The sequence below is a fragment of the Agelaius tricolor genome, unplaced genomic scaffold (genome assembly GCF_023055355.1).
Source record: "Agelaius tricolor isolate 1412-34295 unplaced genomic scaffold, bAgeTri1.0.p SCAF_7, whole genome shotgun sequence".
NCBI lineage: Eukaryota > Metazoa > Chordata > Aves > Passeriformes > Icteridae > Agelaius > Agelaius tricolor.
In genome coordinates, this window is record NW_027269267.1 from 16389960 (window position 1) to 16416465 (window position 26506).

The window sequence follows — 26506 nt, forward strand, 5'->3', positions numbered from 1 at the left end:
GGCCACAGGAATGACAGATTGGGCCCTTTTTGAGAGGTTTGTTCTGCCTCAGGAACAGGCAAGGAGGATTTCACCCCAACACAAAGCATCCCTGCAGCACAGATCCCCTGTGCATCTGACTGCATTTCATGAGAGCCAACCTTCTCATGTCTGTGACTCACCACCACAAAGATGCAGAACAGTTTCAAAACCTATCTTGTGATAAAGGCTTTTACCACCAATAATTAGGAAAAGAGAAGTGACATTTTTATGTGTATACATTTTCTGTGCTTTTGATTAATTATGAGCCTGTGAATTTGTTCTAAGGCATCTTTCAAGCTATGATAGATATTTATTACATATGTGGATGCAAACATTTCAGGTATGTATTTAATCTGCATTATTAATTTGAAATTATAAGGAATGGAGAGTGATACCTTAAGGAAATCAACATTTTGGAATGATTATGTTTAAAAAAGTGGGTTAACTGTCTTCTGCAGAGGCTCTTTCTGGTGACAAAAGCTTTTAGTTTCAATACAGGAGAGGGATCCCTTTTGGTGCTGCTTACATAGTGCAAATGCAATACAAACATGAAGAGCAATGTTTTTTTAGTGAGAACATGTATTGTGAACAATCATGAATCTGTGTTTCCTTGGTTTGGAAAGGGGTCTTGATGGCTTGGTTGATAAATTATTTTATAATTTTATAAGGTTTATACAAAAACTTATTTAAACAAACCCTTTCCTGACAATCAAAGTAGGTCCATAACCACATCTTTAAAAATATTATTTATTTTGCATGTCCCACAGTATTTCCCTTATACCACTTTACTATTACACACAGCACACACTGATAGATGTCAAGAGTTATGTCACCATTATTGTTCTGTTTTGCAGCTACTGCATTCTGTATCAAGTCAGGATACTGCATCCCACTATCCATAATTTACAAAAGTGTAACAAAATAGATGGGCAAAGAGCTCTTAGTTCCTTAGTACTGTGTGACACATCATTCTGTGAGACTAAATTGCTGGCTGTATAAAGACTTATCCATTCTCTTGGGTCTCCTTAGAAATGAGGGGTTATTATCATTTCAATTTATTCTAGATAGTCATGCTGTTACTGAAAGGTCTTTTTTGCCACCCATATTAAGCCCTCATTAAAATCATTACCGAGTAAATTATGATTAAAATCATTAAAATCATTACTAAGGTTTTTTTTCTCAGTGAGAGGAGAAAGGTGAGACTTACAGCCAGTGATCAAAATACTTGGTGGCATTTTAGAGGTGGAAGTGCAGGAGTATTTAAGCTGCAGTGCAGTGTTAGCTGAATTAATACTGACTCATTCAGAAATGTTAAACAAGAACAGGAAAGAGGAGGTGAGGGAATTTCCTAAAATATACTTTATGACTCAGGAACTTTTTTGTTTGTTTGTTTGCTCCAATTTATGCATTTGTGGGGGAAAAGAAATATTTTTTTAGGGCATTGAGAACTTTGTTCTAATGGTAAAATTTGGAAATGTCAGTATCATTCTCTAACCACTTAGAATATCAACCCATAGCCCAAAGCAGTTTTCTTCTCTGGCACCTTACCACAGACAGTTATCTCCTTGGAGTAGGAAGTTGAAAGATGGGTGATATTTGGCATCTCCTTGAGAACCCTCCTAGTTTCACTTAGCAGCTGCAGCACATAGCGGGCATGAAGCAGCTGTGAGAAGAAAAAGCAGGTAGAAAAGGAAGATTTATTTGAATTAGCAATAGGTCTGTCTGCTTTATTAATATCAGACATGAACTGCCAAGGTTATTTATGTGCAGACCTCCAGAGATGAGGCTGTCTGGCCTAGAGCTGGGAATTAGGAGTGTTCATAGCTTTGCCTTTGCTTCCTGGTGAGTGAATATGGACATCTTACTGAACTTGTTTTACAGATTTTCCCACTTTATTTATACTGTGCTGTTTCTATTCTTCCTGTCTTTCAGAAGAGATAAGACTTATAGAGCACTCAAAATCACTGCATAAGGCCATCTGTTTAAAGTAACTGGGAAAAAAATAAAAATTATGTCATTCTAGGTGTGAGGAAAAAAACAAACAAAAAAATCTCACACCCTCCAAAACAAAAGCCAACAAAAAAAAAAAAAACAAACATCAAAGGCCATAAATGATATTTCAGCAAATTGCAAAAACAATGACAAGAAAACTCCAGTAAGGGCTGCCTTGGCACGAGTTATCTTCCTGTTCACAGTGAAGAAGTTATAAAAGTGCAACACTGAAGCTTCTGGTCTTCTCTCCTGATGTTTTTTATGAAATTTTTTTGGTTGGTGATTTTTAAAGCTTTTAATTTCAACAGAGATCTGAGGAATTTTAGTAGAGGAGATAGATGAGCTACAGAATGACTTTTCAAGATTCATGTCTTTAAGCAAACATAAAGGTCAATTACATATGCCCATTTCCTTAATAAAATGCCAGCCATAGTAAGAGAAGGGAGAGTGGACAGTAAGATGAAGTCTGGGTTGGCTCATTTATCATATGCTTTATATGTGATATTTTACAATCAGCCTCCATAGAAAATTACTAGAGAAAAATATTCTTATTTAGTAAATGACAAAGCATGATAGACCCTTTCCCCTTTTACACAGCATACTGTTAAGCACAAATAATTACCAGTTCAAAGAAAGCTGTCCTGTTTAATGCCTCCCTGCTCCACCTTCATCTTGTGGGCAACAAAAGGGCTTGCTCAGGAATATAGAGAATGAGGAACAGCCTCCTCAGTGCCTTGGAAGCTGCAGCCTGAGCTCCAGCGATTTGTGCTATCATTCTGTTCTGCTAGATTAGCAATGCTTTATAGTCACTCCACTGTTAAGGTGGAGTCTTGCACCCCACAATGAGGTGATTAACCCTTACACCTCCTCTAAAAGAATGAGGTGGGGGACAAAGGACAGAAGACCAAACAATGAACACTTTTAACCCATAAAAAGATGCTAATTAGTTTCTATTTTAGCTTAGGACACCTTCCCCAGTCCTGCACTCTCACTGAGAACCTCTGCCTTGCAGCTGCTACAGGTTCCCTTTTCATTTCACTAGTCCCTGCCTCCTCCCCAGGGCCAGGCCTGGTGATCATGCAGCAAAGTAGTGAATCAAATGTGGGAACTCGTCTGAGAACTGTCTGCTTTTGATTTTATTGTGTTAGCTTAGAGGCAGATCAATTTCCCAAGGCAGCTTACCATGCACATTTATGATCACATTGGGCTAGCAGGAAAAAGTAATGAGATGTAAAAGAAGGGTGAAATATCTCTTTGGGCACCACTTTAGCTTAACATTGGATTGTGGAACTGCAATCTGACAGATGTAAAATAAGGTAAAAAAAGAAAACAAGCTAGTTGCAAATTACCTGTTCATTCCTGAAAGCATGAAGGAGAGCATTGGCATCTTCAACAGTAAGGGGGAATGAGAGTCGTGGTCCATAATAGGAGTCTGGAACATCAATCTTCTTCTCAAATTCTTTTAAAGATAAGTCTTCATCCACCACCTGAGGAGCACTAGGGCTGGTGAAAATTTGAGAAACTGGAACAAGATAGAAGGAAAACAAAAATGTAGAAAGTCCACCAGGCCCCCATAGAGCTGTAACAGCATGGCCAGAACTGGTTGAACATAACAGCTTTAACTGCTGCAGTATTACAGTGGCTGACTCCTGCCTCCTTATAGTGGAAAAGCTCCAGGTCTCCCCAGATTGTCTCACAATACTAAAACCAACCAACCAATCAACCACAACAAGGGAAAAAAGACCAAACCAAAGTTAAGAACAGGCAAAAACTCTTTTCCAGCTGCTAGTATCTGTGGTCAGGGTGCAAAACATTTTGCACTGAAGTTGTGGAGCAGTTTGCTCACAAGTAATGAGAACCATCACCTGGTACAAACTTCCTTCTCCTTTCCCCAATGCAAGGAGACGTAAAAGTCATGGCTGATCATTTAATGACCATCATCTGTTTAAAGTTCAATATTATACTTTTAATACATGTTATGAAGATTCCCTTCTATTGCTTTTATTTTCTACTTAAAATTTTTAGGCTAAATACCAGCAGGTCACAGTGATTATTTAAAAGTCACCAACAAAATTATATTTATTCACAGCAGATTGCAAATCACTCCTTTCTGGTACAGCTAGGAAACAATGCCAGCTTTTGGTTGGTTGCCATAAAACTATTGGATGAAACAAAGTAAACAAAAACAGAGTGGTGAAAGTAGAGCACAGCTTCTAATTTTCCTGGAACATGAAGGAAGCAGGAAGGCTGCTAATTGCTTCAATCCAATATTTTTCGTGACATAACCTTGAAACGTAACTGACTGATAGCAGATTTCAGAGTTTTTTCTTGCAGATTGTCTTAGTCATATATTATTCCAAAAGAGAGAACCAGTCCCTAAAGAAAGGGTTCTAGCAGATGCTGTTGCAGAGCTGCTCTTGTGAGATTGTTGTAAACACTTTTTGCTGGGCTGCAGTTAAGTTTTCTGTAACCTTGATTTCCTGCAACTGCAAATAAAAATGTATTATTTACAGCTGTGTAGCTGCATTATTTATTGCTGATTTACAGCTGACCTGTAGCTGTGACTCAAAACTCACAGTAGCCAAAACCAGCATGTGGCCTCATAAATTATGAGATTCATATAGGCCAACTTGTCTTGCAACTGGATAAAATCAATATTAAAAAATAAATAGATAAAAATGTAATCTGGATTTTAAAAAGTCCCCTTTTACTATCAGCACTTCAGCTGTGAGCTGATTAGCACTTTCAGTGCTAGTGCAATGTTATACTCAGCCAGTCAAATGGATTAAGGCATCAAGTAACAGCAAGGTGCTCAGGGTTCATCATTTTCACCAAGTGCAGTTTGATTTGCAGTCTTCCACCACAATTACAGCTTTGTCTGGCTGGACACCAGAATGTCACCATGGACTGAAATTGCTGATTTTTCTCATAGTGATCAGCCAAGCACATTTACACCAATTCTTGCTCCAGCTCTAGCAGCAGGCCTGTGGGCAGTATCTCCCTCTGCACCCCACTTCTCAAGAAGTGGGGACTACAGAACCAACTCCTCAGACCACCCAAATGCCTCATTTCTTGCCTGTTCTAACCAGCTGTCCTCATCTGACTGGACTCCTCCAGAGTCAATGATCTTCTCAGCATTTCAAGCCAGGTAGACACCTGCCCATGCCTGCTCCTACTCTTGCCTTCCCTTTCAGCACACAGTAGGCCATCCATCCATCCATCCATCCATCCATCCATCCATCCATCCATCCATCACTTTACCTCTGAACATGAACTTGTCTTCCTCACAGACTCACTTCTATGGCACATGCTCAGGCTGGGAAACCCAATCCTTCCCTGCTGGGCATATCTCTGCAAAGTGTACCCCATTTTCCATTTCTGGATGAGTTGTCAAAAGCCAGCCACGGTCATTACCCTTAGAGTGTACTTATGGCTCCTCAGGCTGTCTTTCAGCTGGATTTTAAGGTTTCTTCCTGCAGAGCATGACTGTCCCATCCCTGAACAGTCCATAATGGATGTCCTAATGCAGCCTGGGGAATCACCACACTGTCCAGCGAGCACCCCAGCTCACCACATGCCCCATGTAGGACTAATTCTGAAGGGTTCAGCACCCCTCATGTATTGCTGTTCCAGTCAAAGCTGTCAAGGCTCTTTCAGTTCATACTGAAAGACAGGGATGAAAAGTCTTGGCACGCCTGGTTCAGGCACACGTGTCAAGACAGAATTAAACATTCTCTGCCAGCATCTGCATCTCTCCATTGACTAGAGGGAGCACAGGCAATGACCTGCTTTGTACTCTGACCCCAGTTTAGCCAAGGCTCAGAGAGTTGAGCCTTCACTATTAACAAAACACAAACAAGTACAGCCGTATTCCATATTAAACACAAATGCCCAGAGCTAAGAGGAGTCAATTTGGCCACAGAAAGCCCAAATACCTGATTCTCCTGACCATATCACCTTGCCATGGGAGTTTTTCAAGGCAAGTAAAAGCTGCCACTGCCAAGGATGTGCTCATTATCAGGGTAACCAGGAATCAGCTACTTTTGCAGCTCTGAAATCACTTCTCTGTTCTGCCACCATCTGTGTGCCTCCAGCCTGACCACTGGGATACCTGAGAGCACCTCTGACTCCTGAGAAGTGCTCTTACATAAGCCAGATACTGATCCACAGCCCTCAGGTCAAAGCCAAATGGACACTGAGCCTACAAAGAGGAAGGAGGTTTGTAAAATGCTTCAAACATTTCTTCCTTCACACCATTCCTGGTGCTACAAACTGCAAGCAGCTGTAACTTATTCCCCACTGCAAGAATCACTCTGTGTAAAACATCTTGGAAGGGTGTTAAAGCTGTAAGGGAGGCATCATGGGGAGTGAAACTGCAGAAAACAACACTTTTTTTTTTGTTTCCCTTTGAAGGAAGGCTCCTGGGGGTGTCCTGGTGACCTTGAGAGGAACAGGTTTAGCTTCCCAGTCCCACCATTTTTGTCAGGACGCATCTGCAGTCTTCTCAACCTCAATGTGCCCATAAAAGAGTGAGTAAATAGGTCATCTTTGCTGGAAAGGCAGTTTCCAGCTTTCTCTGACCAGAGAGCTTTCCATTGAAAGCTGAGAAGGTAGGAAGATTTTTTTCAGGAAATGAGGGATAAAAGTGTAAGTTAGAAAAAGGTTTTATTCTTATTTTCCACAAACCCTTGCAAAATAGCCTTTAATAAGAAGAAGAACAAGACACTCAACTATATAATATCCCAATCACAAACTACACTAGCATCTTAAGGAGAATGAGAGGATGAAAAAAGCTTTAGGGTATAACAGATAAACAATCACATCAAAAGCACTACTGTGTTAATGAGATGGCAGCTGCTTTCTTTCTTTGAAAAACATAATCTGAAAAAAACAGATTAAAAAGAGGAAAGTAACAAGATTAATGGGGGAGGCTGAGTAGTTTATAATGTAAGGAAAACCACAGATCACAAAATTTTCTGGTAACTTTCCTATCATATGCTGAGAAGAACAGGCAACCCATTCTTTGGTAAGAATATTATATACTGTCTTCTTGGAGAGAGCATTTGAACCATATGCTATCACTCTAATTTAAGTGAGCACACACTGATGAAAATGATAAAAAGACAGAGAATTGCAGGTTTTAGAAAATGCTTGAAAATAGCAAAGTCAATTTGAAGCCTTTCTGGTTGTTATGTTTACATTCACTCTGGTTCACATCTTAAGATGGTGATTCAGCAGAGGTGGAAGCAGTTCTTTAAGGATCCCTCTATTCAGCACTGATTTTGCTTACATCAGTGGGGCTGGCATGAGTGCTGCAAAGGTCACTTCCAGGGGCAAGCAATCAAGAGCTTAAAGCAAAGAATGCATACAGCCAGCAGTTGGAAAAAATAACCACAACCCACACAGTACACATTTGATATGCAATTCATCAAAAAAATCTAAGCTCCTTTGCACAGGCAGCCTTGGTCATCTCTTTATTAAACATACACCATAATTTTTGTCTTTTGTTTAGGGTTCTGGTATCTGTAACACACAGTGTTAGAAAGGGGGAACAAACCAAGACAAAAATTAAGCCTTTGGAGCAGTTATCAAGTCTTAACAACATCAGTCCTAAAAGATGGAAGTTTTAAGCCAGCAAGACAAAGGGATGCTTTACTATAAACACTTTATCATGTGTTTCAGCCTTAACCACATCTACAATTCCCAGTATCTACAAGATCAAGAAACAGGTCACCTGTGCAGTGATGATGAGGAGCAGCCCACAGGACCTTCCATCTCCCTCCCTGAGCACAGGTGAGGCTCAGATCTCCACCTGCACATGAACAGCCCATGCATGTAGCAGTGTGCTCTGCCATGTCCTGAGCCCTAGCAAGTCATCTGTGACACCTCACCTTTATTGCTTCTGTCAGTAGACACAGTTAATAAAGGTGGAGAGTCATATCTACAACAAGCAGCTGTAAAATTCCATTTTATTTTATTATAAAAATAGAGATTAACAATATTTTGCCAAATCTCAGACCTAGCACTACTGTTTTCTTTCCCATTCAGGTATAAAAGCTGAACAGAGGTGCACCATCAGCATGTAGAAGTAGATGAAGTGAGCAGTATCTGTTTTTCTTCAAGTTTGCCAATTCCTTCCCAGGAAGTTAAATGACTAAAGCAGATATTTTTTTCACAGAATATGGCAGTAATGGGAAAAAAATCAAAGGGAGGACTGTTGAATCATCTGCCTTGCCTTTGGAGCAAGGCTCGAATGTAATTTATTTTTCTGCAGAGCACAGAGAGCATTAGGCACTGTAAAGTATTTAAGAGAGAAAAATTGCAATTTCTACCGGTTGTCATTAGAACACTGAACCACTTAAGGTTTTGATGGTGGTTTTATCCTGCTATCAAAGTATCTTGTGCAAATTTTAATTGGAATAACCCATGGCTAGACCAGATGAAAGAGAAAGGGCATTCTCTTGTAATGCAGTAAGAAGGGGACAGCCTCATTTTTAACTCCACTGGGATTAGATCTATTCTGAATTTGTTCAGGGAAGTCATGTTTGTTTCCTGGACTTAGAAATCACTTTCAGTCTGTCCTTCTGTTGAGCTTGACCTCAAAAGTAAGTTATGTCCAAGGATCCCAAAATACTTCAAAAATTAAAGGTTATTCCTTGAATAACTGAAGCTTAATTGAGATGGTTTCTAAAGATTTATCTCCAGCAGTTTAAATTTTTTTCCTTTTTTATCAATCACATACTGATACATCTTGCAGTGAAATCTAGAACAAATTAAATTAAAACAGGGTCCAGAACTGCCAGAGGTAGTGGGGGAGAAAGAGCAACCTCTTTGATTATACCTGCCTTAAACCAACTGAACACAATCTTTCTGAATAATCACATCTCATCGTTTAAGAAAACATGAACAGAAAGCTGTGAAAATTGGAATTTGTAGGAAGGGCAGTAACACATAAGAAAGTACTCTGAACACCTCTGAATATTCTCATAAGGACAACAGATACTTGTTCTGACTTACTGACTGCTCTGGCACACTAAGTAGATAGTGAGCAGTGTCAACACTTAGAGGGTCAAATTCATATTACAGTATTTAGGATATCAGACCTCAATCCCAGCACATGCCATAGGCTGTAAATATCACATTGAAAATTAACTTTCCTCACATCAAGTTTTTCAAACACAGTCTCCACATTACTTTTATTTTTATTGTTACCTGCATCAGGATGAGTGCAATGATCCAGCATGAATGTAAAAAAGTTGGATAGCTGAGTATGAAAAAGAGAAGAAAAAACACACTGATCAGTTTAGGTGATCCAACAAGCATTAATATCTTTCTTACTCTATTACTTGCAATTTCCCATTTAGGGGGATATAAATCACTACTGTATATTCCCATAGTATCAGCCTGCAACAATGACACAATTTGTGTCCTACTACAAAAATAGCTCCCTTTCCTTTTTTGCTATGAATTCACCACTGACACTTCATGGATACATAAAATGTTTCAGGGCTGTTTCAGTGCTGCTGATGCTTTTAGGTGTAATTCATCTTGCCCACCACCCAGACTATTTGCCTAGACTTCCTTCACAGTCAATAAAAACAACTGCTACAATGCAGTGAACTGACTTTAGACACAGATGCTAGGAGGGACACAAAGGCCTTAAGTTCCAAATTTCCTATATTGACCCTAAAGGAAGCCTGGGCTGACAATGATACTGACACTGGGCTGAAACACTGATTATCTCTGTTGCACATATATTGCCACACAGACAGTTAAGATCATCCATAGAGATCTGTAAATGACATGCAATCCCTGGTTAACAGAGCTGCTATACAGAACTTATACCCTAGATATGCTGTATGGGCAGAATGGTGTCCTGATTCACCTGTATGTCTGTGTATGAATGCACACAACTTCATGTGTCAGGCAAGGAAACAGTTTTATTAATCAAGAGCCAGCTTTGTAAAAGAAATCACCACACACCCATTTTGTTAGTGCAGCCACAGTGCTGGGGACAACATAACTGCTTGAATAGGAAGAATGGAAGATCACAAACCTGCAGCTGATCCTGCTCATCAGCATATTCGATTGACTGAAAGATGCTGAGGGAATAGCGGCGCCTCATCTCCAGGCGGGCCATGGTGAGGCGGTACCACTTCTGGATGAGGATTGCAGCTCTAATGACTGTCAAAACAGAAAGCACTGCAGTACACATGGATGCAGGGGAATCTACAAGGAAAATATGCACACTACCTTTGCAGAATTTTGCAATCAGATGAGAAATTCTGATTGTCCATTGTGCATAGTAAACAATTAGATGAAACCCAGTAAAAGTGAGACTGAAAAAATACATGATAACTTTACTGTTTCTGTCTTCCAACACAGATCCCACCTGACTGGCTCAGACCTAAGTAGTCAGTAACCTTTCCTATTTAGTTGTCTTGAAGACAGTACCCAGGTCATGTTCAGCTGATGGGCACTATAGGGGTTTTGGGAAGGTGAAAGAACAGTTTGCCCTATCAACAATGTATTTCTATATCAAGCTGCAGTAAAAATCTTTGATTTTGCAAGCTGTGACATGAACAATGACGTAATGACAGTATTTGCAACAGCCTCTTCTACCAGAAAGTTTTTGCCTGCAGAGCTGCATCAACAAGGCAGCAAAATTCAAATCCTAAGATAAAAAGTTAACGAATGGTATTGAAGGGTAGAATATGTTGCTTAAATAGACAAGCCAAAAGGCAATGAGGTATAGTTTTAGCTAGATTGGTTAACAAAAGAACACTCACTCCAAAGTCAATGGAACATGCCAGAAGACCATTTTTGACTATGTGCTGAATATGCATTACACTCAGCACTTTAAGAAGTTGTGTCTACTATGGTCTCAGTCTGGAAAACTGCTGGAAACTTCACTGAAGGACAATCATCAAGACTGCAGCCTGGAAGAAAGAGCCTGCTGCCTTCAGGCCTTATTCATGCCCCAAAGAGATCACATTCCTTTAACTGCTCAGATAAAAATTTATTAAGCGGGGAAACATCTGGTGGCAGAAAGAGGTCCTGGGGTGGGCACTGTCCTGCACTGCAAAACAGTAAAGAAAAGCTCTGTACTACAGGGACAACAGTTTACACCAGTCAATTATTGTAACTGATCACAAATACCACGAAGATTTATACTAGGATGAGTGGAACCTGAGTGAGAATTATTTTTTTCTTACTGTTAGTTATGCAGGTAAGGACAAATATTAATGGGAAAGTGATTCTATTAATAGAGTATAACATAAAGGAAACATTTTTATAAAAATGCTTACAGATGCTATAACAACATGCTGTTTGCTTATCTTACCATTAATGAGTATACAGTATAGTTAAAATGGTAAAATTTTCAAGTCTAGACAAGAGCAAAATCCAGAAAGGCTCCCATCCTGTAGATATTGCATACATCCTAGAAAAATCCTCCTGCCTGAAGGAAATGTGATCTTTATATGACTAAGAACATCCTTGAGACCCTACATAAACTCTGAGATCTCTCTTTTCTGTCCTTTCTGGAAGTCCCCACCACTACAGACCTGAAAGCCTGACACATTACAGCAAGGCTGTCACCAACATTTCTGTTTAGAAGAGTACCTAAGGGGCAAAGCACAATCACCAGCACAGAAACAGATTTCCAGCATCAGAGCCATTAAACTTCCCATTAAAGCCCCCTGGGTTGCTTAATGGTCCTGAGCACTTACCATGGCACAGTTCCATTGCTATCACATAAGACAGATACATATCAATCACTGTGGTTAATGTTGCAAATCTAACAGAATGTTTCCTGTCTTTCTTTTTTTTTTTTTTTTTTTAATTGTACTTATTACAGCCCTGTTACTCTCAGGACTGAATCAGAACATGATTTTCACACTAGGCAAAACTGCACCTCTAAACGAAATTGTTATCAGTTGCAGAAGGTCTCTACACCAACAAATATCTGTTAAATTCATGTTATTAATGCATTAGAGAAATGTACAGCCTCAGGCTGCAGATAGAATGATGGTTCAGCATCACTTGACTACTGTTGAAGAGCAGAAAAGAAACCATCCAGCAGCTCCAGAAGACAAAACACAATCCAGGAAGCATACAAAATCCTAAGCCCCACATCAATGTGCGTTGATGGTTGTTGATCAAGAAAGAGTACAGCTCCTTTTGCCCACTCCAAGCTTTTACAGAAATATTCCCAAGTAGCACATCCCTAAGATCTTGCAAGGCACATGTAGGAATAGTGTGCACACCCAAAGAGGAAGAGCTGCCTCACAGTTACAGGTAGGTCTGGGATTCTGGATGATTCCATTTTACTTTCACTACTGTGAGACAGCACTGATGCTGCTTTGTAGTAGCAAACACAAAGCTGAGGCCTGCTCTCAAACCAGTCAGCTGGGATCCCTGTAGCCATGACTAAGTGCTCCTGCTTCTCAGGCACCAGCTTCCTGTGACTCGTGTCCTGGCTTGGTAGCCAAGAGCCTTCCTTTTCAACCACGGCTGTTCAGCATAATAATGTCCTAAACTATGCACAGTACCATGTAACATGGCTCTCTGCTGACTAATAAATTGTGCTTTAATGAAAAATCTTGAAAGAGAACACAGAGGGTATGAAAAAAGGTCTGAGTCAATCCTGGAACACACCTGCCTGTGCAAAAACTGCTGAGTTAATACGAAATTGGGGTATGATTAAAAGGAGGGTGATAATCCATTAGTTTAATTAAACATTTAACCAGGTCCTGTGGAGACTTTCATCTGACAGCCTCACTAATTGTCAGGGAGAATGTCAGGCCAGGCACTTGGTAGGCCAGAAAACTGATTTTGAAGTCATTGTAATAGCCCTGCTTTATTACACTTGTTTCATAATTGGGGTCACACAACGGCAGGGAAATTGGGGCGGTTTGCCCAGGAATCCTGTGGTGTGAAAAGCCATAAAAGGTCCCACTCAATACCTTACCCTCTAAGCTTTGCCAGTGACAGAGCAAGCACAGGCACCTCTGAAATTTAGCTTCTGTCCCAGATGCTGTGAATCTTTTACAACCCAATCTGTCAATGCTAGAGTGGCCTAAAGCTGCTTCCCGATCTCAGCCAGCATCTAAAAGCTATGCACAGTTTTAAAAAGAAAACACTAGAAAATAATTTTTCCTAAACAAATATTTTGACAACAGGACTGGGCGGGGGTTGTGGGGGAGAGGAACATTATCTTGCAATCCTCCACTGGTGTTAGAGAGAAAACAACCACCTGCCCTGAAGACAAAGGCAACACTCACCATTCTCTGACCTTCTGTCAGCTACAGAACTGCTGCACCCCATGGTTCCAATGATGCTGCCCATCCGTTTAATTGCCGCTGATACGAGGCATGTTTCTCTCAGCTGTTAGCATTCTACACATTTCCTGTGTTGTTGCTCTGGGATGAGAGCTATACTCCTTTGGGCTCCTGGGCTCTTCCCAGTACTCCTAACAGGGATGAGATTGGGAAGGAGGGATAGGGAGAAAAAACAAATGGTCCATGACAAGACAGAATCTGAAGTACCTTCAGCCCATAACAAATTATTGAACAGCACATCCTACCTAAACTGGACCACACCAGGGCTTTTTTTTTTCCCCACATCTGATTACTGTCATCTTGTAGACAAGAGAAATTAACTTAGTAATTAATACAGTTTACTCCTTACTTCTTAGCTTAATGTTAATGTGCAGAAGTGGTTTCTTATATGAAGAATAGCTATTTAAAGCCTTACTACTAGGGAAAAGGGACTGTGGAGACACATTACTCTTAATTCTTATGATTTGAAAATTGGAACTGCAGAATTTTAAAGATTTTAAATTACATGTGATAGTGCTGCTAAAAAAACTCAATCCTCCTAACACTCCATTGATTTGAAAAGTTGTCTTACCACGCCATTTATCATTTTATTGCTCAGTGTTACCACTACCAAATTTACCAGGACACACAGTACCATAGCAAATCACTTCATTATCAGATTTCATTTAAATAAAATATCCATTTTCTGTTGCATTTCTACTGAAAACAATCCAAGGAAAATATTTTGTTTCATTAAATAGATGAACAAAATACATTTTGAAGAGAAGTCTTTTGGGTTTTTCTCCTGGCACTTGCTCAGTTCTTCACTAAATAGTATCCCTCACTAATGCAATACACCCTCTAATCAACAAATTCAAATGAATACAATTCCTCTGAGATACAAAATGGATCAATTTCTAAGCAACAAGATATTCACTGATGCTCTTAGATACTGAACTTTGTTTTAGATAAAGATTTCTTATATGATCACACTGACCCCTCTCTCTCTGTCTCCAGGGATACCTCTGACATCAAAATTATTTTATCTGTTGTTTTGTTTCATTTATATTCCTTTTCTTTTAACTTGAGTTTTAAAACAAAGAAGAAATTCATCAGCGTAAAATGAATGCTTAGCTACTATTTTCCTTTGGCTTTACTAGCAGAAATCAAAATAAAAGAAGGATACAAAAGAAAAAAAAACATAAATGCATAACTAGGTGATTTTCAATTTCAATAATTAGAAAACACTTATATTTGTGTGTCTGTATGTGCAGATTTCAGCATTTATTATTATATATGATATCTTGCCCTGTCATGCTAATATAACACAACTCTTTGTAGTTCTGGGGGTTTTATTCAGGGTCCCACAAAACAAGGGTATCCTACACTTGGGCTGGGTCTGACTCCTTATGAATCAGTAATTAACTCAGGAAATAAGGAATTTAAGGTTTTTTCCCACACAATGGACTGCTTTACTTCCCTCTGAAGAAGCTATCATGAACTAAAAAAGATCTTATATTAATTTTGAGCCCATCAATGGCTTTGGCAGCATCAAATACAGCATTGATATTGCTAATAGCTCAAATTTGTCTTCTCTCTGAAAAATTCTTGCTCTCCTGGTTACCATCTCCTTACTTACCCTCTTAGGAGAATCTCAAGCCTTCATTACTCCATCTCAAACAAGCCAGCCATGACTTGAATTGTGATCTCAAGACTGGCAGAAAGGGCAAAATAGACCTTACAATCTAAGTTCTTAGACTCTTGATTAAAGGTCAGGTCAGCCTGTGCCAAGCAAGGGGCAAAGGGAGCCCTAAACAGAACCATCACACCTCTCAGGACTCCCTCCGAACCACAGCAAGCAATGGGCTGACCCAAGAAATGGGGGGCTGAATTGTGATTATAACCTGCTTTCAATTACTTCAGCTTTCCTCCCAGTCATCACTACTCTCCTCCACATGCATCTAAACTCATGGACTTCTAGAACTTCCTTGAGCAAAGAAATTAAAAGATAAGAGGCATAGAGACAGAAATTTTATTGTGACAGCAGCAAATGAAGACTCAAACAAACATACACTCAGAGCTTGAAGGAAAACTTGCCCAGATCTATCCTATCATTAACCCCCCTAAAAAGGCCAAATCTGGCCATCAAAGGGCTAGTCCAGGGAAATAATCACCACCTTCAGTCCCAAATATCTGCATTCTAAAATAGACAGGGTGAATATTCAACTGCCTTTTCATGACAGCTTCTCAAGTGGCTATAGAGCCATCTTCACTGCCAACCTGCATGCCCAGACTTCAGGTCAGGAGAGTACTTTCTGTGAGCTACTGACTACACACAGTGTAGCAGTGTCTGGTGAAGAATCATTTGTCATTACAAAATTCCCTCCAAATGTTGGCTGATAAAATGGAAAGCTGAGCTTTTTACCAAGATATTGCTAGAGACACAAGGTAGCTGGAGGAGAATTTGAAATATAACTCTGTGTTAATATTCTGGATACTATGCCACTGATTTACCTTTAAGAGAGAATCTGTCATGTTGACTGAAAAGCAGCATTCAATTTCTACAAGTCAGTAATCTGCCCCACTTTTGGACATAATTCAAAAAATTGCTAGAGTTCTGTCAGTTTAGCAAAAAAGCCAGTTTTGTGATAGGCACTAAAAGCACAACCCATCCACTGAAGCAAAATAAAATGTCTTTGCAATCATGCCAATGGACATGCACAAAACTAAGCCAGAGAGGCACATGCTGCTCTTTCCTGGACAGGAGTCGCTGAAGGTTACACACAGTGGATGCTCCAAAATCTGGGGTTGAGAACCTGAGCTGTTGAGAGCCTGATTTACAGAGAATATGGCTCAGCATCATTTGGTCTGGATGTAAGAGGTGCTGCCCCAACTCAATCATGCCTCCGGTTTGTCAGTCACATAAAGACCAGGCTGCCTCAGCCTCAAGGAAAATGGAAATCCTATAAAGATTTATTGCTGACTTTCAATGGAATCAGACAGCGGGGTCTTTGGGCAGAGAGCCATCCTTTAAAGCACACCTTATCTTTTAAAATTATTTGAGCTGTGCTACTGGCAGACAAGTGTAAACTATGTTAAACCTGAGGATATGGGAGCCATATGAATAAGAGCCACTAGGATTTAAGTTCTTACTCCTCTGTCTTTTCATTTGCTTCTTACTTTTGATAAACAAAATGAAAGGCTCCTCCTTTTATTTCTGTTGGGATGGGGCTTCCATAATTATGCTACTTGCCCTTGAAGTTGTTTCAACAGTTCTCTCCAGCAATATGCCTCATTTCACTACTCACCCCTTTTCTCAATCATATTTTTGAACAGGTAGCTATGATCTTGTCCTATAACATGTCTTAGGAGGTACATGTACATGGAGAGGTGATAAGATAGAGAAAGTTTTTCTGCATAAAGATCAGATGGATGGATGGATGCTTCTAATGACAGAGGCTTTCCATTGATGCTATCTTGTATAAGTTTTTTATTTTACTGTGACTCACAGATTTCCTTTAGAATTGTTTTCCTTTGGAAACTAGGAGTGCAGAGAATGAAGAAATGACATAATATGCTTTTATGATGGATTTGCTTCTGTTCATTGCTGAGGGAATGAAGCTGCAAAGACTAAAATACCTTAGAGAAGAGAATCCAGACATTAAATCACAACACTCAGGTCAGAACCTGAAGAAGAACAGGTCTCCAAAACTGTCATGTTGGGATTGTCAAAGATGAGAATCTGGAGATGAGTTGCAGATCTCATTAGCTAAAAGATCCACCCTGCAGAAAGTAGGATGAAGCAGTCACAGTCAACTAGCAGAGTGATATGGAACCTGGCTATGGCACAGCTGTAATTTTGAGACCAACACCTAATTTGATCTGCCAAGGGGTTGATATGAGAACATCAAAGAAACAAATCAATACCTGATTAGGTCTCCATCGTTTTACATCCATGGAACAATCTAACGTTTCTGATAAGTGATTTTCAGTGATTATAAAGAGGTGAAAGACAGAACTGAGAAAGGCTTTTTGTTAACAGATAATTTCCTCTGCCTGCTCAGAGAAGCAAGGCTAAGCTCAATATAGAGCTGATGGAATGATTGCTGTAAGTGGTCGTGTTGACAGACCTCAGTACTGGGGCCAGGAATCAATAGGGAATGGGATGCATGTGGTGGCTTGCGCACTGGCCAAATGTTAGTAAGTTACCAGAAAGCCAGCAAAGCCTGGAAGAGAATAGGATGAAGAATAGGATGAAGTTTTAAGGTGGACTCATATTCCTGAGCCAAAAAATGCACTGCAAAAAGAAATAAAAGCAAGAGTAGCAAAGGTGTGAACATGTAGATAATTCAAGCAATCCCTGAGCTCAGGAACTGCATGCAAACCCAAAGAGAATCTGTAAAAAAAATGGTGGGAGAATACCAGTTCATGTTACTTATAATCAATAAAGGGTACATTTATTTTTGGTTTTTGTTTTTGTTTTTTGGGGGAGCAGAAAATAAACAAAGCAAGCAGCCTCATTTTTTCTTGTACAGCAAGACTTTGGACAGATTTTATTTTAAAAAGAGGAGGAATAGCAAATGGGATACACATTCTTCTTCACCTTGAAGAATAAGCAAACCCATCATATCACTTTCCAGAAAAGTTAAACACCTCTAGGGGGAGATTGCTTTAGGCAACAAGGGGAAAACTGAAAATTCTGAAGCAAATTTGGTTCTAGTAAACTGAACCCAACTGGAGCATAAAAGTTAACACCCTTTAAGCAAAAAGCTGGATCACATACTGTTCTGCAGTTAATGAGTTGGATCACATACTGTCCTGCACTTGATGAGCAGGGTCCTAATGACATCCTGAAAAAGCAAATCTTCAGAATAAACATGTGTTGAAATTTGAGCAAGTTTAAAAATTAAATTAGTGCTTCAGCATGGTTTTCATAAAATTTAAATTAAGCATCAGAACAAGGTTCAAAATATAATAAAATTATTTTTCTTAAAACAAATATTACATTAAATACAGTAGTCTCAAAGCTATTCTATTTCATCTGTACTCAGAAGTTCTGGATAACTGATTCATTCTAGGTCAAACTATAGTTTGAAGCACAGTGATTTTTCTTATGGTAAAATCATAGATAATGCCACATACATCTTTCATTTTGTCAAATTGCTCTTTAAAAGTAAGCTAAATATATATCTCTCTATACCCCTCCCAAAGATATTACCTTTTTTTCTTTCTGCTTCAGCAATACTGAGATTTTTTGCACAAGACTACCTTTAGAAGATTCTTTTTATAAAAGAAAGCAACCCCTGAGGAGTGCAGATCTGCAGAACAGGTGCTCCAATTCTCTCTGGGGCTCTGGAGCTCAGGAGCTGCAATGCATTTGCTCTGCACCTACTTACACGGCTTTCCGAGAGGAAATTTCTTGAATGCTGCTCTTCAGAAACAGTCAGGGGATAATGTTGTTTTCATTGTCCAACCTGATGTGAAAGCTCATGGCTGCAGCCCTCCAGCTGTGCTGTTTCCGTGTTGAAAAGCTGTTTTGTCACCATGCCTCCTGAATCTCAGGCAGAGAAAGGGATGGGCTGAAGTTATCTGCCTCGCATCTGAAGTCACATGATCTCTTTCGGCCTTTCTGCTGTGTTGAGGCAATGATTTGCATTTTAGCAGATCTAGCACACTGGAAAAAAACATAAGGCTATCCAGGTTATTTGGCTATCTGATGTGACTGGCATGGTTATGAAAGCCCTTAAGGGAAGCAATACTGAATTTACCACAAGGCATTGCACCTGCATGCAAGTGATATATATGTGTTCTCCAAATCACTCAGTCATACCCAGATAATGCACAAGAATGAAGCACTCAGATCTTGTGTCTCTTGCTGTTCAAAGAATATGTGAATACCACAGGGAACCACTGTGCTAATGCCTCCAGTTCATTTCTTCATGCATGCACATGTTCTCACCATAAACGTGTGACTGGAATTCTGTGGACTCAGTTCATGTTTTGGCTCATCTTCTCCTTGTGTGACAGCTGGGAAGGGATTGGAGAAGCCAAGAACACCACAGCTTTGCTCTGGTCAGAAAGCCACAATTTGAAATCCAACCCTGACCCCTGGCAGCATGTCCCACATCTCTGACCCAGATCCTGGCCACGCTGACCCCTGACTCCCAGTAATTGCACAGGATCCTTAGGGAAGGGCAGAGCCATCATGGTGATTTGTTCCTGCCCACTGCTCACACAACAGCCCCTGAGGAATCTGCTCCACTGGCAGTGCATGGACAGCATGGGGACACTCGGATTTCGAACACATATCCTGCCAAACCACTCAAAACTAGGAGATGTCTGTAGAAGCATGATAGTCTTGGGCTCAGTCCTCATCAGCATTTATGCTCATCAGGACACCACTGCCCCACTCCAAAAGCCAGGGATTGTTTGCTGCTGTGTAGTGATGGAACAGAGCACAGCAGCTATTTCTGTGGGGTCAGGGTGGGGCCTGTGGGTTCAAAGAGGACCACAGGTTATAAAGCTTGCTGTGGTGGGAGAAAGCTCCATGTGCATGGGCATAAGATGAAGACCACTGTGCCCTTGCTCTGAAGCCTCTTCAGGTGATGGAGCCCCACCAGCACTGGATAGAAACAAAAGACTTCTGAGAATACAGGCAAAGTAATATCTTCATCCTTCTGCCCCTCCCCAAAGGTCTAATAATACCATAACATGCTATTTTCAGAAATTTTTTGTCATCAGTGTGGTGACAATTCTAAAGGCATAAACTACCACTCTGAAGGACAGAGTGATCAAATCCCCTTTTGAAACAGACTTTTATTAAGGTGCAAAAGATATTTAAAATGCCAAACCAGCAAAGCAGAAGGCATTGGATTGACTGAGCTAGTCCTCTGAGGTTCTGGAGTCCCAGACACAAGCTTCCACTTTCAAAGCTGTTCCTCTCCTGTGAGACGAGACAGTAAATGGAAAGCATACCAAGCACAATAATTCTGCATGACCCAGAACAGTTTTGATGTTTGTTTTTTCTGGCAGGATGCACTTTCCCTGATCTGAGTTACAGCAGCTAATCTTTTATGTATGATCACGCTGCTCTGCCAAAATGCATGCAAGCAAAAATACATCACAACCTCTTTCCACTGTACTCTTGGGATACACATTATTTATAAACATTTACTGTACCTGATAAGTTCATCTCTATTGGCATTTACCAAGTTCTCTGCATAATGAGAGGTTTGCTCCAATTGCCAATAAATCCATCAGAAACATTTCATCCAAGATCAGTGGGAGAGGGACAACCTTAGCAGTTAGGTTCTTTAGGACATGTTTTCTTTTGTTTCTCTTCTTTGTCCTCTGTCTCAGTGATCTGACATGACCAAGCAATCTGATAAAGAGTCAGTGTTGCTGGACTGAGCCACCTCTCCAGTTACTTGTGGGGATCACAATAACATGCAACTTGAGGAAACACAAATGTCCTTTCCAAATTAACCTTTCCAATTCAAGTCCAACGAGACAACACCATTTTCCTTTCTACAGAGGGCAAAGAGAACATACCAATCCCATCAACAAGGTCACACATACGACTGCTTTTTTGCTCAGCAGTCATGTATCACACACACACTTAATATGCTGAGTAGACTTCTAGCATCAGCAGCTGCAACAGTAAGTAGGCCAAAAACTCTGACAATGTATGATTGAGCAGTCTAGCATGGCAAGAAAAAACCCAGTCATGGTGCTAGTGTAGAAATCAGGGCATCCCTCTAAAAGCAGCCCTTCTTGATGTAATTGCACCTATTCTGTTTTCCAAATACTTTAGAAACATTAACCTCCTGAGCAAGTCTTCATGCAGGCATTCCACATACATTATTCAAATTCTGCTTCAGGCTTATATCTCAGAAGCACCCACTACAAAGTGATGTAACCGATATTTCTCAAAAAGGATGAAGATAATCACAGTTGAAGGGAGCATGCTCCTTTTAAGCTCTGACCATGGTTTCCCTCCTCTTGCCCTACCAAGCTTAAAGAAGTATTTTTATGTGACCCAGCGAAGTATTATAAAGTACTAGCCAGGGAAGAATTTCCTGACTGAGAAACCTGGATGCCTGGAGACAGAAAGGAAAAAAACCTAATTAAAAAAAAATGGAGAAATTAATGTCCAGAACAAATTTAAAGTCTGACTCAGTCAGTGAGATGACAGAAATCTGTGCTCACACATTAGAAAAAGTAGGTTAATTTGTGTGAACACAAAAAGAAATGTTCCCTCACTGACAGTTCTGGGTGAGAAGGTGAATAAAAAACATGAAAACTAGCATCCTTGGCAAAAAGCACACCAAATCAGAAATGAGAAAGAAAGGCAGTGGTAGGGCCTCAAAGCTCCTGACGACCAAGAAACTAGACCAGAACACTATGAAAACACCAGGATACCCTCTGCAAAAAATGGGAACAATTTTTTTTTTAAGAAAGTTTCCCAAATTATCAGATGAATGCAGATTATTCTGGGAAGCAATGACTAATGACCCAATTTGCACAACTCTACCTCCCTGACGTTAGCTTCAACCTCCACTTAGAGCTTATAGAAATGATAGCTATCTATCTACAGCACTCAGGGTTTGACAGATCTTAGTAAAGCAGCATGAGGAAAAAGAAATGGGCATAAGAATTGCCTAACAAAGGCTTGATGTGCATTTTGTTGGTCTGGTGAACCAGAAGCTCCACACGCAGTGCAAACCCTACATCCTGATGCCCTCAGGCCTATCAGGCTGTCTCTTTGCCAAAGGGGCAAAGCCTTTAAATCAGGTTCTCCAGGTCAAATCAGGTTCTCCAGGTCAGGAGAGTACACAGATTTGACTCCCACACTAATGATCAGTATGTAAAAGGATTTTAAAAATGTTTTAAATTGTTTTTTAAAGAATGGAATCTACCAACTAATAAATGCAACCACATACAGGGTAAGGGGTCATCAAGTCTGTGGAAATAATTGTCTTCATCTCTATTTTCATCTAATGCTTATTAAACTGCTTTTAATGAAACATTTTCTACTTTTCTAGAGTAAATAAATCTGCTGCTTCAGCAAAGCATAATTAATTTCAAAAGTCATATCAACTATGCTATTTAGCCACAAACAATACCTGTTTTGCTTACAAGCACCACACTTCCGAGAACTCCCAAATTTACCTTTTATATTCCAAATAATAATTTCTATTTGGAACTTTTGACCTGTAAACATAGTACAGGTGCCTTAATTTGTGCTCCTACAAGCCACTCCCTTTGAGATGCGAGGCAAGGCGCAGTGTGGTGAGGACTGAGGTAGTGCATGTAGTGCAAAACAGCCGGTAAAACATAACAGAGGGAAGACGGCGATTATTGTGGGGTGTAAGGGGTGACAAGAAGGTCCATGGATGATGGATGGAAGGACGGATAGACAGATGGATGGATACCCAAACACCCCCTCACAGCGGCGTTTCCGGCACAGGCCCCGGGCCCGAGCGGGTCCTGGGGCGGTGGGCGAGCGCGGGGCGCCCCCTGCCGGCGGCGCGGGCCGCGGCGGGAGCCGCCCCCGGGCGGGCACACACGGGGGGAAAACCCTCCGTCCTCTCCGGGGGATTGGAAAGAGCCGGGCGCTCCTGCCTCTCGCTGCCTTTTGTGTTTTAAACAGCCCCATATGCCGAGGAAATCAGCTACACGTCCCTCCCCCGCTGAGAAGAGAGCTGGAGCGCCCCACAGTAGGCAGCGAGGCGCTTCCCATGGCCGGTTTAGAGGGAATCCCCGCAGCCGGGCTCCCCCGGAGCAGCCGCGGTGTTGCTGCAGCTCTCCCGGAGCTCAGGCCGCCCTTCCCGCACTTGGGCCAACCTGACGCGACAATTCAGCCCAACTCGGGGCGAGCAGAGCAGCTGAGCAAATGCCAGGAGCAGCGGGATGCGCAGGAAGGCTGCCAGCCCTTCCCGAAGCGGGGCTAGTGGCACTGGCGTTGGGAGCACATACTGAAGGCAAAGATTTAGCGAACACGTTCGATATGCGTGTGCCGAGTACATGCCGGGGAAGGGAGCGCTGTCTGCAGCGTGGCCCGCACGGCCCAGGGTCGTTACCTGCTCCTGGGCGCCGTGTGCGGCCGGGCACAGCGGGGCCCGCCGCTGGCCCTAACACTCAGCGGCACTGGAGCCTTACCGGGAGCTGATTCACCCGCGTCACTGCCCCTCTGTAGCTATCAGAAGGGCAGAAAACGTATTAGGGTAATTTGTAACCGCTACATTTGTTTTGAATCCACCAGCAATTAAAGAGAAAAGACCAGACTTGCGTCATCAGCCAGAGAAGGAGGTGTGCCCAGAATGTCGTGGATAGGGGCAGTGCTGTGACGGTTAACGTACGTGGCGGTTCCATAGTGTAGTGGTTATCACGTCTGCTTTACACGCAGAAGGTCCTGGGTTCGAGCCCCAGTGGAACCAGCGCCAATCACCTCCTTGTTTTTTCCTTGCCTCTGGGTTTTTCATAATTTCTTTTAACGCGGTGAGTTTCGGTTTAGCTGTTTCCTCCACAAGATGGGGAACCTCATAAGCAGTTAAAGAGGGCGCGGACCCTGCGTGCGGCAGAGGCGGAGCAGCTTCCAGGGGAGCAGAGAGACGCCCTAAGGGAAGTCCTGTCACACGGGATCCCTTCCGCAGCCTGCCGGAGGAGCCTTTCCCTGCCAGCGCGGGAGGGAAATCCCCACACCGGACCGTGGTCCCTCGGAGGGGCACCCGAGGAGACCACAGGGAGCAGAGGCAGTGGGGGGAAGCAGCAGCCTGTGCCTGCTCCCAAGCGGCGAGGGACAAAAGCAGTGGCGAAGTCTGCAATCCCACGCGTCCCCAAGGCGTTTCACCGAGACTCACTGGAACCCTGGTCCTTTCATCTCTGTGTTTGGAGACGTGTTTGAGCGCTGGGGAAAGGCCGGCGGTTTTCACAGAACACATCTAGCGAGCACAGTTAACTCCATCCTTGTTTTCCCCTGTACTGTGCATATCGTTTTTATTAACTGGGAAAGAAAGAGCCATCTCAGCTTGCCTCGGAGCAGTTTAATTTTTAAATTATAACATGTAGTCTCATTTTGCACGTGCAAGGCTTTAGAAAAGGGTAACCTCTGGGCATGAGTGCTGGCAGAGCATCTGTCTGTGCGTGGGAGTCCTATCAAGAGCTGGGGCTAAGACATCTCTGCAGGAGGAGGAGAAGAGTCCCTGAGCTCCACTGACCTGGAATCAGCTCTTGAGAATCTTTGAAGGATCAGAGTGGGAGGGTGTGATTTACCTATCTTAAAGATTAAAGAGAAAAAAATTGGCTTAACTTACTTTAATCAGAGACTTATTAAGAAACTTACCTTAATCATCATCGTATGGAGAAAACTATTAACCTTTGTCAGTGCTTGTTCTTACTAAACAAACACTCTAAGGTATGGGCAAGCTGCCGTTAGAGATTGCAGACCAATGCAAGGATAACTGGGCCAGGTTGCAAAAGCTTTTTTGGGTGGGAAGCAGCTGTACATCCCATAGTGAGGCCTGGCAGGCTAAAGTTGTAACATTAACATCGTACTGATGCTAAGGGCCTGTGCATCCCACAACCTGAAAGTGCAGTAGTACTCCGGTCTGGCTTTCCTCTGCCTATTTGCTCAGCAGTGTGTGCACTGCCCACAGGAGGTGAAGCCAAAGCAATGTGGTCCCCCTCTGGGGTAAACTGTCTTCCACAGACTGGCTGCTTCCAGGATGCAGGCTCAAAGCTGAGGCAGACACAGCTAGACTTCTCCTGATGTAGGATAGGCAAGCCTTTGGTGTAGGTATATCCCATCTAATAGGGATGGTGATTCTATGGTGCCTACCCTGCCAGGACAGCCACAGCACCTCCAAGTGCATGAGTTACAGGGAATGGGCCTGGTGGTCAGCACTGGGTAATTATCTGCCTCATGTTTTCTTACATTTAGGAAAAAGTCTCCTTTTCAGAAGATGACTTAAGCTTATGCTTCAGATTTGTAAAAGGAATGTTTTATTCTGAGAGCCATGTCTTTAGTGTGTGTAGACCACTGCAGCTCCATCCATGTGAAGGTGATCCAGTTCCTGACTCAGGCTCTAAAAAGCTCGACAGTCTTGCCCTCTCTGCACATCAGTGTCCTGCTTCTGAGAGATGTCCGTGGCTCACACACACGTGTATAAATGTGTGCTTTGTACATTCCCTCACTGTGCTGAAACAAAAGTGTGCCAGTCACACATTTTTTGCCGAGACACTGCTCATTGTGTGCGTTCAGCTTCCAGACTCATGGATCTGTGCGTGCTGCTCCGACTGAGCTGTCTGGCACTCTGCCTTGGGGAGAAACGTGACACGGCTACATGGAGTTCCACTTCTCTCTCACACATGAGTACTTTTGCTTCCTGATTCCCCTCTGAGGTCACACACACATGCTGTCAGTCAGACTAAAACCATCTCCATGTGCAGGGTGATGTCCGTGTTTTTTCCCAAAATCTGGCAGAGGAAAACACACCAAGATTTCTGAGGGCTATGCAAACATAGCAAAATGTCTCAGGGGCATGGGCTAGAGCTGGAGAAGATGTATGGAAAAAAGAGTGAACCTGCCCAGGCAGTTCTATTTTACATAGCAGTGTGAACGTTACCAAACTGTCTTAATTTGGGACATTTGTACTACTCTCAGTTTTGTTCTGCAATCAATGCCAGACTAAGGGCAAATGTAGCCATTTCTGGTGCTGTGTTATGTACTGGTCATTAAACTTCTTCTGCCTTCTGTACCTGAAAATATTTCTGTACTTGCTAGGAATTAACTACATGATTCATTTAGCAATGCTGCTGCAGTGACAGCATGGTTTTGCTGTTTATAGTTATTAAAATGAAGGACTATCAACACCATTAGACACCGACTGTCTGAACTTCATACTATTTATATAGAGACTTTAATTTAAATGCTCTTCTAATCTTCATGTGAAACAGTTTGGTTTTTCGAATGCTATAGACCATTTTTTAAAACAAAAGCTGCCTTTCCTTCTGTGTGGAGGGAGCTTTACAACTGGGCAGCCACCAGTCTTAAGAGTATATCTTTGGACAGAATGTTCTTTGATAAGAGCAGTGCTGTTTCTGAACACGGTCCCTGAGCTGCTGTGTATTTCTTACACAAAATCAAAATGTATTTCAAGGGTGGGGTTGAC

At 41.7% G+C, this 26506-nt stretch overlaps 1 protein-coding gene and 1 non-coding gene across 4 annotated transcripts in view; one reads left to right on the top strand and one right to left on the bottom strand.

Annotated features, from left to right (window-relative positions):
- Nucleotides 1–18965, bottom strand: part of PPEF1 (protein phosphatase with EF-hand domain 1) — a 34711-nt gene extending 15746 nt beyond the window's left edge. Inside the window, exons 1-6 of one of the 3 annotated variants that reach the window (XM_071430439.1) lie at nt 18731–18965; nt 13299–13486; nt 10070–10197; nt 9226–9277; nt 3363–3535; nt 1570–1684 (exon numbers count right to left, since the gene is read on the bottom strand). In XM_071430439.1, the coding sequence (XP_071286540.1) occupies nt 1570–1684; nt 3363–3535; nt 9226–9277; nt 10070–10197; nt 13299–13362 (532 nt within the window). In that variant the 5' untranslated portion in view covers nt 13363–13486; nt 18731–18965. Of the gene's footprint in view, nt 1–1569; nt 1685–3362; nt 3536–9225; nt 9278–10069; nt 10198–13298; nt 13487–18730 lie in introns of those variants that run through there. The other 2 variants (XM_071430440.1, XM_071430441.1) reach the window with 2 other exon arrangements.
- A 4735-nt stretch (nt 18966–23700) lies between these two features.
- On the top strand, nt 23701–23773 carry TRNAV-UAC (transfer RNA valine (anticodon UAC)). The gene has a single exon. It is a non-coding gene; the product is annotated as a tRNA-Val (tRNA).
- The last annotated feature ends 2733 nt before the right edge of the window (nt 23774–26506 follow it).